General features: G+C 38.1%; 1 protein-coding gene across 4 annotated transcripts in view; it reads left to right on the forward strand.

The window, feature by feature from the left end:
- The window catches only part of LOC126353863 (SWI/SNF-related matrix-associated actin-dependent regulator of chromatin subfamily A containing DEAD/H box 1 homolog), a 190083-nt gene extending 179618 nt beyond the window's left edge, over positions 1–10465 (forward strand). For all 4 annotated transcript variants that reach the window (XM_050003034.1, XM_050003060.1, XM_050003044.1 and 1 more), the window contains exons 16-17: positions 7781–7884; positions 8075–10465. In XM_050003034.1, the coding sequence (XP_049858991.1) occupies positions 7781–7884; positions 8075–8154 (184 nt within the window). In that variant the 3' untranslated portion in view covers positions 8155–10465. The remainder of the gene's footprint in view (positions 1–7780; positions 7885–8074) is intronic.
- The last annotated feature ends 2863 nt before the right edge of the window (positions 10466–13328 follow it).

The following is a 13328-nucleotide window of genomic DNA, read 5'->3' on the forward strand; positions in this document are numbered from 1 at the left end:
CGTTGTCCAAATAATCAGGTTCAATTTCAACACGCTGCAAAAGTTCACTTGAAATTTCCGCTCGGTTGGTCTTTTCGTCGTCTGACAACACCTTGGGCACGAGCTTGGCGCACACTTTCCTCATCGCTAAATCTTCAGTAACAATGCGAAAAACAACAGTAGACGACAAGTTCAGTTCATTGGCAACCATCCTGATACTCAATCGACGGTCAGAGTCCAACAGTTGTCGCACACGAGCCACATTGTTGTCGGTTTTGCTGGTTGACGGCCGCCCAGAGCGTTGTTCGTCATGAACCTCTTCCCGGCCTTCCTTAAAGGCCTTTAACCACCTCGAAACTTGTGAGTAGGACAGAGCAGAGTCCCCGTAAGCCTCACGAATCATTTTGTTAGTCTCCTCAAAAGATTTGTTCAGTTTAGCACAAAACTTAATTGTGTAACGTTGCTCGATCGTCGATTCCATTTTTTCCGTGACACGGTCGGCGCGCAGAGGTTTACAATAACAGACGTCCTGCCGCTTCCACAGCTCGGAGAGCACTGAAACCGGTTTCGCGGCAAAGCTTAGCGTCCCCCCCACCTACTCCATGTGGCCCGCTCCCACTCCGACTACTAGGAGCGGCGCGGGAAATTCAATTGCATTACTTTCGGAACGTACCCTGTATTCCAAAACAAAGCTCAGTTCATGCTATATCAAAGTTCATCCTATGACAAAAAAAGTCCACAATATTAACACATTAACCAGACCCGTAGCACACTAGCTATACACTTATGAGCTGACTTGCACCAATCCTGGGCCAGCATGTATGCCTGATTCTAGCACAGTCTTGTCAGAGGAAGGTCTGCCACCTTGTCATATCTGCTGCCACTCAAAATTTGTATCAAACATGTCATCCACCTTCTGTATTTCACAAACCCATCTGACTGAGTTGCACACAGGCAAATAGTTAACAAACCTAGTCAGGTTTGACAAATTGTTTGATCATGTATGAGGTGCTTCAGACTTTATTTCCTGACTGGTGAAGGCCACGACATAGTCGTTCCTTAATACAAATCCATCGGCTATTTGCATTTCAGATATGTCACAGATGGTTGCATGAAAGAACAGTTGTGTACACTGCATTTGACTCCTTTTTGCTGTTTCATTAATTTTAAATTCAAATGCATGAAGAGGAATTATCCCAAAAACATTGATCACTTTGGAGTCAGCTACCACAATAAAATTTGCTGGCTGAGTGACTTTGTTGTAAATAGAACTGAAACGTTTCCTAGCAAGGGCACCTGATGGTGTTCATGAGTCCACAGGTTTGCTCTGCTGCATGCAAAGGCAACATCACTAAACTTAAGCAAGTAGATTGGTTTAACAAGGACACATAAGCATGGATATCCTACAGTAACCTTGCAGAGTGTTCACCAATGAATACATTTGCCAGGTTGTATTCTGAGAAACCAGCATCTCCATACATCCATCACTCAGTTGGTACACTTCCATTGGCTGGGGCATATCTGTGTCAGAACATGGGGCATGTTGCACACAGATGGACAAACGCGCTGTTTGAATGTCGAAGGAAACAATAGTGGTTTTTGTTCTATGGGCAGTGGTTTGAGCAATATTTCTTTGCCTAACATTTCATCCTCCAGTGTTGTTGCCACCATCAGATGGTACATAGACTCAAACAGCAGCACAAAAGTAAACAAGCTCAGCAAGCAAGGTAACCATGCAATGGTTTGTTTGTGACGCTGTCAGAATATCGCCTGAGATTGCAGAGTTGTGCCATTGTGTATTATGGATGTTTTAGTGGGGAAGTTTTGGCAATGTTTGCTTCATTTAGCACTAAGGCCGATAACTTGTCTAATTTCAGTCTTTCTCATAGTCGATTATTTGTTTTTGTTCTTTCTAAGTTCTATGTTCTCCCTATAAATTCTGTTATAATAATGATTGCATCTTGATAAAACCATAGTATTGGAGAAACATATTCATTGGTTACCTTGTCCCACTGCATGGTTAGGTCTGTACTGCTGTCTGAGTCTTTATAGTCTCTGATGGTGTTTTCAGCACTGGAAGAGGAAATGTTAGATAGAGAAATATGCCTATTGCTAAGGACACAAAAAACATGTGTGGAAGCCTCCGCTATATGAAAGATACAATGTTTACAGTGCAGCAGTTGTAGTGCCCTTGACGTGGTGGCCCATTTCCACAGTTGTGGTCGTTTACAAGGTCATCCAGACTGCGGAGAGCAAGTGAGGCCCCCCATTACATCTCGTGTGACTGATGCCAGAGAGATGACTATCGTCACAATGTCTTCTTCCACCGTAAACAAATCCTAGGCTGTGTGGGCAATTCTATAGGTTTCCATCAGAGGCAGATCTGATTTCCTCAAGGTTCCTCACTTATAAGCCCATGGTAAAAAGACACTGTATAGTTCGTGATTAGTGTGTCCACATAAACTTTTAAAGTTGGCACTCCTTATACAGGGGATGGACAAAAATATGGGAACACCATGAGAACTGCATGCTTGAACCTAAATGCAGGTGCTAACCAAGCCTCCAGGTTGAATTGTTGTATTTGACCATGAGCGGCACCTCTGCAATGTCCTCAGTTGTTGCAGGTGTCAGTCATTGTCAGAACAGTGTTCTCTATAGTTGTGAATGCATTGTTGGAGCTAAGTGAATTTGAATATGGGCAAATTGTTGGTTCTCATGTGGGAGCTGCCTCTGCAATCAAAGGGTCTGAAGTGTTTGATGTTTCAAGAGGCACTGTGCCAAAGATCTACACAGTATACAGGCAGAGTGGAAAACATCATCTGTCAGTCAGTAATTAAAGATAATTTTAGCAAAAACTAAGAGGGTGACAGCTACAAAAGTCACTGCAGAACTGAATGTGTCACTTGCGAATCCTGTCAACACCAAACCAACGTGAAGGGAGCTCCATAAGCAGGGAATGCTGGAATTCCAAAACACCACCTCAGTGATGCAAATGCTTGTAACTAGAAAGTGTGGTGCCAAAGCCATTATACATGGGCTATGGAGCAGTGGATGGCTGTCTTTTGGTCAGATGAGTCTTGTTTCACACTGTTTCAGATTTCTGATTGAATTTATGTCTCAAGACTAAAAAAAATGGCAAGGGTTCTTGGGCAGCCATATTTAGGTATTCCATTGGTCCCATGGTTCCTCTGCAAGATTGCATTACTGCCAAAGATTTTGTGACTGTTTTGGCTGATCATGTTGATTCCATGGTACAATATTTCATCCCCAGTGGTGGTGGCGTGTTTCAACAGGGCCCCTGTTCATACAACTTGTATCTGCCATGACTGTTTTTGGAAGCACAAGGGTGTAAACTTATCACAACTCCCCTGGCCACTAGTCACCATATCTCAGTGTTATTGATCCTCTGTCGTGTACTTTGGAGAGAAGATTACATGATCACTGTCCACCCCATCGTTATTACCATTCCCTGAAGCTGCTACCATTTTGCAGGAAGAATGGTATAAGATTCCCTTAACTGTATAGCACCTGTATTTATCCATTCTGAGGCAACTGGAAGCTGTTTTGAATACCAGTGGTTTTCCTGCACCGTATTTGGCATGGTAATGTGTCATGTTTTTGGTGTTTCTATAGTTTTGTCCACTCTGTGCAGGTTGGCAGCACAGTCTACATGTCATTTTGTTGGAGACCATTTTCCACTGTCAAAATTCTAGTCAAGTTGCAATAAAATATTTCTTCATTCAAAAATGTACTTCTTATCAAGAATAAACTCTAAACAACTCATGTCCCATTGGATTTATCAACAGCTCTAATTTTTGTATTAGGTGATACAGTTTGGAATTGCCTGACAAGGGAAACTCCCCATCGCACCCCCCTTCAGATTTAGCGGTAAGATGGCCCAGAGTATAGTCCTTCAAAAACTGAACATAAATCAAGCATGAAAACAAGAAGATGTACTGACCTGTAAAAAAAAATGCAAAATAAAAACAGTGAACTGTCCAAGCTTATTAAGTGTAATATCAAGAGAAACTGAACAACCGTGGCATTGTAGTTAAGTGGACACGGTGTGGGACCATAAACCAGATGAGCCGTGTTCAAAAGCCATTTCTTATTTTTATTTTTTCACATCATTATGAATTGCCTGTTCAGTCATTGAAAATTTTTGTTCTCTTTCTGTAGTCTTGGCAGTTGTCATACTATACATGTGGTAAGAATACATTACTGTCGCAAGTAGATGTGATGAATAGTGAGAGAAGGTGAGATAAGACATAGATGTCTCACAGAAATGAAAACCACAAATAAATGGGTGTGAACTACGTTACAACAAAGAAATTCAAGAGTAAAAACTTCCAAAATGGAATGCCACTCAAAAACGTAAAAACACGTGTTTTGACAGAGCACAGAGAAATTGTGTGATTATGAAATTATTTATTTGTTGCAGCTTATGTGACAAACTATTATATTTTTATCACTTCCGTGGGAGTGATAACATTCACACTCATACAAACACCTAAATCAAGCAAGGAGGCATATCTCACTCACACACTCACCAGGCAAACAAATTAGGTGCTTCAGTTAGAGATTCCTTTCACATGACACACATACTGTCACTAACACTATGTATGATACACCAGGTGTGTTTTCCAGTGGCGAATTTGGTTGACTTGTCGCCTTGTCATTAAACGTTTGTGGTTCCCATTCAAAAGCCACTTCCTTTCGGCTGCTAACAGAACAGTTATGCACAATCAACTGGTCATTATGGGTCCCTACCTTTGCCTCACTGTTGCAAATGGACATTATACCACAACACAGACACAATTTAGAATTCAGCGAACAGTGAAACAAAAAATAAATAAATAAAAATGCAATACAACTTAGCACTAGGGTGGTTTGAACACAGCTCGCCAGCTTGCTAGTCCAACACCGTGACCACTTAACCATTATGCCATTGGCCTTTGATGCTGCTCAATATTGCACTTTCTGTCTTTGGACCATGCACTGTTTCCTGTTTTGCTCTTCTTCTTCTTTTTTTTTTTTTTTTTTTTTTTTGTTTTTTTTTCCGAGTTTGGTACTCCTTTCTGTTTTCCTGCTTGATCTGTCAACTGGTATGTACACGTGATTAACAAGTAACAGAAAGTTGTAGGTGATAGGGAGTGAATACAGCCATCTATTACTGATCCTAGCAAAAACTGGTTGAGTTAAAATGCTGACTGTTTATTGACGAAGATAGTTGCAACTTTCGTTAACTATAATATGATTTTTACCCAGGTTTGATCAGCAGGAAAGGTCAGTTCTCAGTGAGCAGAATAACTGTTAAATATAATGAGTGAAAATTTATGGGAAATCTTAATGTAAGTTGTGTTAGCGAGGAAGCTATAAGTAATCATAATTCCAAATGTAAAGCACTTCCAAAAATACAAACTTATGGTAATTACTCTTAAAAAATCTATCTCAGTGCATAATTGTCAACAGTAATAAACCATATCTAATTAGTTGTTTACTAACATCAGAGACAGTTTACAGCAGTCCACATTCGGGGTCAGAGAATCTAAATTAAAATTGCCAACAGTAATTATGAAGTGTTACTTTTTTTAATGGTATCCACGCTTGAAACTGACTGGTTTGTACGCCCCTGAATTCTCACACTGTGCAACACAGCATTCTCTTGTCGCTACTTCCATTGGTTCATGAGTTAACCAGTCAGTTGCCGATGGCAAACGATTCAAACATAACTTGATATTCGTAGCCAAGCAATGGAAAATCAAAGTTGGAATATCAACAATCATAAAAAGGATATGATTCTTGAGTTTCTCCCGGCGTATTTGATAATCAAACTATCCACGGGTGTACTGCCGGTCTATAGTGTCCAACGGGCACAATATTTCGGCGATCAAACATGTCGCCATCATCAGGTGAACTGATGGACTGAGCTCCTGTGAACGCGCCGGCACGGAGATCCGTACGCTATGGCTGCTCAGTTCCCTCTGATCACCGAAATATTGTGCCCGTTGGACACTATAGACCGGCAGTACACCCGTGGATATTTTGATTATAAAAAGGATAGATTGCTACTAATCGTAAAGATTAGATGTTGAGTTGCAGAAAGGCACATTGAAAAGACTGTTACACATTATGCTTTTAGTCAAAGTGGTTTAAGAACCATAGTGTGTGTGTGTGTGTGTGTGTGTGTGTGTGTGTGTGTGTGTGTGTGTGAAGGGGGGTGGGGGGGGGGGGGGGGGGAGGTATCGCTAGTGGGTGTGCATGCGTGCGTGTGGTGAAGGCTTTGGCTGAAAGGTTAATGTGTAACAGTCTTGAAACTTCCTGGCAGATTAAAACTGTGTGCCGAACCGAGACTCGAACTTGGGACCTTTGCCTTTCGCAGGCAAGTGCTCTACCAACTGAGCCACCCGAGCACGACTCGCGACCCACCCTCACAGCTTCATTTCTGCTGGTACCTCATCTCCTACCTTCATTCTGTAACGGTCTTTTCGTTGTGCCTGTCTGCAACTCAACATGTCATCTTTACAGTGAGTAGCAGTATATCCTTTACATAATTGTTAATATTCATAGAGAAATACAATCTCTTTTATCCACAATGTGTTTTACAAATTGGCCTGGTGTGTATAAAAATAAATACAAGGCAAAATTAATTTTATTTGTTGTAAATGCTGCAGAAATATGAAATGCTGATACAATGCTCTAAGCACACATTATTTGAGCACCACAAACCTAAATTAAGGATGATATTTGGTGTCCCTGTATGTGACAGACAACTTTCCCCATCTTTTATTTACAAAATTAGACTGGAGTTGGGAAGGAGACCACCCCACTATTGGTATATTTTGAGGAGTGCCATGTATACTAATCTTATTCAGAAAACTAAAGAGAGAGAGAATGATAATGTACTAGTGATTGCAACTTTGACATTATCACAATGTTGAACTTGAAAACTGCATTGATCTATCCACAGTATATTTCTCTGTTAATAATCTGTAAAATGCCTTCCAGTGATGGAAGAACTCTCATTCTAAAGTCCGTGCTTTGGTTCAGTAAGTGCGTAAGGCAGCTGAAATGTGGCATGAGGATTGTAAGTGGTGATAACTAAATTCGGTAAAAACAATTGTGGCAGGTTTTGGCATAACATGTCTGGTCATTCTCTTGTCAGAAGAATATAGCCAGATTTTGAAGGGATGATTTAAAAGCTTTTGTAGGAAATACAGCAAAGGCAGAATTTGCTGTCTTTAGAGCATTACTTGCGATTTGCAAAGAAAACTCTGCTGATATTCAAAGACAAGAAGTTTAGGAAGAGAGCTGCTACACTGACACGGGGGAAAGTAACATACAGCATTCCCCACAGTGAAAGTTTTGGACAGTGATTTTATTTTAAAAACTAATCTCTTTTGTTATTCGAAACTTTATATAGACAGAAATGTGTCAAAGTAACAGAAGAGATGGTGGCTAGTGTGAAAAAGTATTGAAATGGCACCTTGTGATAGCAGCATGCTACCAACATGCATAACGATAATTTAATTTGTAAATTTATTGCAAACAGTGTCAAAGCATATTAGCAGCACAACAGAAATATGTTGGTACAATCCAGTTAATAAGTAATGACTGAGACAGCAACGTTATGAACTACCATCCATTGTATTTGTATTATATAATTTTCCTTGTTTGGAATTGTTGCATTCAAAGCTGTGCATCATACCAGCACTCTGTTGTGAAATATAAAATGTACTATTTTGTCGCAAGAGAACTATTCTTCCTCAAATGTATGTTAATATTTCAATTTCTTTTACAGAGATGTGACAGTAATTAGGTTAATTAGTGAGGGAACTATTGAAGAAGGAATGCTCCAAATAGCACAGGAGAAACTTTCATTGGAACGACAGATCAATAGTGAAGGTAAAAGCAAAATTTTCTGTGTAATCTGTGTCTTTAATAACTCCTTCTTGTGAAGTCAAAGCTACTGTAACTTATTGCTACAGGTGCTCAATATACAGTGCCTAGTGACTTACAATTTGCTACCATTTAAAATGTGTTTGTATGTGTTTGCTTTATATTTGATTTTTTCTTAACAATTATTTTCTTGCAGATAATGTTGCGGACAGCAAGAATGTAGTTTGTTTATTGAAACAAGCACTTGGACTGGAAGCAAGGACTGCTGGCAAATAATTTATACATGCTTAAATAAAGCGGTGCATAGCTTTGTTTGCAGTTTTTGTTGATGACTGCTTGTAGAAGGAATGGCGTTTGTTACTGGTGTGAATGGAGTAATTATGAGTCATTGTACATTGTGGGGATGTAATATATTCCATAGTGTCGAGGCAACAGGATTATGTAATTATCGTCAGATGGTGAATAAGTGGCAGAGCATTTATGTATGTCTTGTTTACCAATAATATGATGATGATATCCTAAATGAGAAAATTTGGCATGGGTGCAAATATATATGTCAAATAATAATTTGTTTCTTTAACAAGAAACTTTTAGGCATCGAATTTTAAGTTGAAAGGAATGGCTACCTGATGTTAGGTGAAGCTGTACTTTCTGAAATGTGATATGCTTTACTTACTCTTTTACTTAACATTTTAACTCTCTTGCAGAGGTTTGATATCCATTTTCAGTATTAAGAACCTACAAACTGTATTGTAGAGAGGGCACATTCAGTTCTACTTTTGTTATAATTATTTATAATTTTGTTTTCCTTCAGAAATATTTGTTATGAAGTCTGTATGGTGTCACACATAGTTGTAATTAAATTTTTTTCTATTTGTACATATACTATTTCATGTGGAAGTTTTGTCAGTCATTAGAATCATTTTTGTATAGTGGAAAGAGTAAGGGTAACAACTTACTGTACAGTTGAGGGGCACATGAACGACTGAAGTGTAGCTAAATTTCCTGATAAATCCAAATCCCTTTTTAGAGCTAATACGGAACACATTCACCTTTCAACTTCATTGTGCAGGCATTGTGGTTTGATTGTGGTGAGGTATTGTGTCAGGTGTTTTGCGCTCTACACACAAACCCCTCACCCCAGTTGAGTTCCAGCGTAATGTGGTGTGTGTGTGTGTGTGTGTGTGTGTGTGTGTGTGTGAGAGAGAGAGAGAGAGAGAGAGAGAGAGAGAGAGAGAGAGAGAGAGAGAGAGAGAGAGAATTCATAAGGGGGATTCATCCGGAAGCTTAACGATGTTTGCACTCTTGTTTTGAGTTGTTACCATTACTCCTTAGTGTATTTCCACCAATGACTTTCCGTTTTTAAGTATTAAACAGAAAAAGTAAACAGTGAAAGCCATAGATAAAATAATAGATAAAAATGGCAATATTAAACAAATTGCAGAACCTGGCAGAACCAGTGGTGTCATAATTGTACTATGTCTTGAACTGGTCAAAGATAGATACATTTCTTTTAAATATTGGAGAAGAAGAGGATATAAAATAAAGATGGTAGGTGAAAGGAGAAGTCACTCAAATCTCTTAACTCAAGAAATTAATACAGGGTTTAACATAGAACAAGATGATGTGGAAGAGTCCTGATTTCAGAAACTTTGGATTCTATGTTACCTTTCTTGAATTACTGTTGGTTGTACCATATGTTCCACTGTTGTCAATTATAAACATTTTGTGTGTCTTTAATCTAACTTGTATTATTAAAAGAGCCAAAGAACTATCAGTCTAACTGTACATACCACAGTATCTATGTACATACCAAAGTATTTGTCTCTCAAGAAAAAACTGTTTAGAACACAAATGATGGTAGTGAAGGTTTCTTGTGGACATAGTGAAGGACAGTTCTGTATTAAGCTGGAAAATATTGTACTTAACATTTTGAGACAGAATGACTAGCCCATACTTACTGTTCCCCAGGAAGCAAAATTCTTAATACTGCTAATGGACACAAGAAAGTGAGGAACTGTACTGATCTTGGAACTATTAGTTCGGGGGCAGAATTAGGGACAGACTGGGGAAGAATAGAAAGGAAGGGCAGGTCACTGACCTCAGGATTTAAGGGGCTAACTATAGTAAGGACAAAGTATGGAAGAAATCATGCACATTGTGTTTGAGTCAATGAAGCATTGTGGCTTTGATGAATGGTTTTGTATTGGCACCAACAGTCTAGATATATGTGACATATTTTGTCTTTGGTTAACATGGAAATATCATACTTCAGTGAACTGAGGATTACTTATTTCAACTTCTTGCAAAAATCAAAAGACAACATTGATTCAGTTAGTACTGTTAATTTTGTATAAAGTCAGTCTTTATAAGAAATGTTTGCTTTTTAAATTTAATACTTCTTTCTATCAAAATGGTACTGCTAGTCACAGGCATGGCACTTATCGCAAGAAGAGTAAGAAGGCTTTTTGCCAAACTGAAAACACAGATTCATGTGGCAACTGAAATTCTCCTATGTATAGCTGTTGTGTTACAGGGACCTGACTGTTGCATATTTTGTTTTTCATAAATAAATGCCATTTTCTGATGTCTGTTTCCTTCTTTTAAAGTCTTTCAGCCTGCAAAGGTAACACCTGACACACTGATTTAATGATGGAGATGGTGAATTTGATTTGTGATCAAACAGTTTTGTAAAAATGCAGAAACTATGCCACACTTGGTAGCAGCATAATTTCAGTTTTCAGTATGTTTTACAGCTACTGTTACCAGTAGTAGCTATATGTACTCTTTCATCTTTCCTTGATGCAAAAACCTCACATTCTAAAGTCTGTTAAACATTAAAACTTTCATATACTGGTATGTATTTTTAATTAATTTGAATTGTAATTTGGGACGACATATAGGCTTTATTTCATTAAAATCAGAGCACAGGAAAAAAGTTGCCGTAATATAAAGTTTTACAAATGCAAAAGAATGTTTGTCCATTACCTTTTCATTACTAAACCACTAGGACGTCATAGGCTACTTTAGAAAGAGTGTATACAAAATATTTGATGATTTGTACAATATTTATTCTTTGAAAAATCAAACAATGAAAAATCTAGGAGGAAATAATAACAATATTATGAGAAGGATAGTCGCTACTCATCATATAGCCAAGATGCTGAGGCACAGCTAGACACAAAAATACTGTCAAATAAAGCTTTCGGCCAAATAGGTCTTCATCAGAATAGACAAGGTACACACATACACTCGCGCAAATGCAACTGACATATGCACATCACCACAATCTCTGGTTGCCAAGGCCAAAAGCTTGGTTTCACCATCTTTTCGTTGTGCCTATTTGCAACTCAGCACTGCCATTATATAGCGAGTAGCAACTGTCCTTTCCATAATATTGTTATTACTTTTTGAAGAAACTATTTATTGCTTGACTTTTGAAATTTATCATATTTGTCACTCTTATTGATTGATTTGTTCTACATGATAAGATTCAACAAAATGGATACAGTGCTTATTCAGTCCTTAATGTGTTGAATTCACACTTCCACACCATAATATAATATGAGCAAAAGTAATTATGGTAATAAGTTTTCACGACTAAACTGCCGAACCATTTTTGATGAAATTTGGTGTGGTGATAGCTTGAAACCTGTGGAAGGATATAATCTACTTAAGAAAGTAAAAATAAATAAATAGAACTCAACACTTGAAACAGTGACGTAGGGAATGGAAAACATTTTTATTATAATGAAAATATATTGTGTTAAGAAATTATTAATTTTGTTGCATAATGTAGAGATAGGTGTACCTGCCCATGTCCATCTGCATGAACCACTCAGCAGCAACACTGTATGCTTGCCCTGTGTAAATCGTGCTACGCTTGTGTAAACACACACACACACACTTTAGAGCAGCTGGCACTATTGAATGTGCGATATCTTGCTTACTTACCATTGTACATCATAATAAAGCTGCTATATGTGAATGTAGCCGTAGGGAATAGCTAGTAAATATAAAAGTATAAATTTACTTTCTTATGAGAGTGATAAAAATAAGCAGCCAAAAATTGTAGTTGAACAAGACGCACTCTAGTTGCCCAAATACTGATGGGGAAAGGTAAAAATACTGGAGAAGCATATTACATATAAAAATTCCAGAATGTATTAGATCGCTAAAGATACTACTGTAGCTATTATGGATGAAGAGTCATGAAGTAAACGATTAAAGTAATGCATTTAACCTTAATACCTGATGGAGAGAGATACTCAGTGTAAAAAAAGGAGGATTACCCATGATGATACCCAAAACACAACCCTTTAATGATTCTGCATTCCTTTGTATAGTAAGAAATTAATTGTTGAAGTGGTAAAAAGAAGAAACATTTGAAACATTATGCTTTCAATCATGTACCGAAAATGCTAAATGTTTTTGAAGAGCTGCACTATATTTAAAAGTTGTACAGTGGCAATCAATTTCTGTAAAATGTATGTAGCAGTATTATATCATTCTCTAATGTCTGGTAACTAGTTTCTGAGAAATTACTATATTTTTACTTTGAAATTATTTCTTTTGAATATTGGACTGATTGCTGACTTTTGCAAGAAGTGCATGTTATCATAAAGTGCTGTTGGAGCTGGCTCCAGATGGACACAGCTAAGAGAGTGTAATTGCAGAATTAAAGTAGTTGGGAAAAGTTTAGATTCTAATTTCATTTGATTGCGTGAGTCTGGACCGACTGGGAGGACATGGCACCCAAAGCGGATTCACAAGTTCACGATGGTAATAGCTCTGCTCTTGTTTCTGTCAGACCCTTTAAAGACAAGTAGATTGAACTATTCTGAAGAAACAGGAAATCGGAATGTAAAGATTGTTAAACAATAATTTAACTAACAATCCGCCCTGGCTTCGGACAGTTAGCACTAGCAACAACTGGACAACTTGTCTGGTGTAGCCGTAAATTTGTTTATGGGCCACTGCATAGAGCTATGTATAAAATTCTGAGAACAATGTTGAGTAACTGAATATAATCAATTTCATATAGCTGAAGTGATGTAGGCACCATATGCTAGGAAACCTTTTAGGGGGCAGGAATGTCACCTTTTCCTTACATAATTGTTATTTGGAGTGACATCTCATGGCAGTAACGAGCACATTATGATTTGGTTAGTATGTGTACAACAAATGAAAATATTTTACACAAATTGTGTGTGTGTGTGTGGGGGGGGGGGGTGCATCTGTGTCTATAATGTCTGAAGGCCACAAATGAAATGAAAATAAAACAACAGAAAGATAGTGCCTGATGTAGGTGTGTAGCTTGAGACAGCACTCCTCTTGTGAACCTTAGTATTCACTGATTCGTTGCCAAAGACTCATTTGTGCTGCCATGCAAACAATCACGTCCACATGTAGGTTTGATTGAAGCGAAGCAAGAAATCTGGAAGCTGAGT

This window comes from Schistocerca gregaria, chromosome 1, assembly GCF_023897955.1.
Source record: "Schistocerca gregaria isolate iqSchGreg1 chromosome 1, iqSchGreg1.2, whole genome shotgun sequence".
In the NCBI taxonomy this organism is placed as follows: Eukaryota; Metazoa; Arthropoda; class Insecta; order Orthoptera; family Acrididae; genus Schistocerca; species Schistocerca gregaria.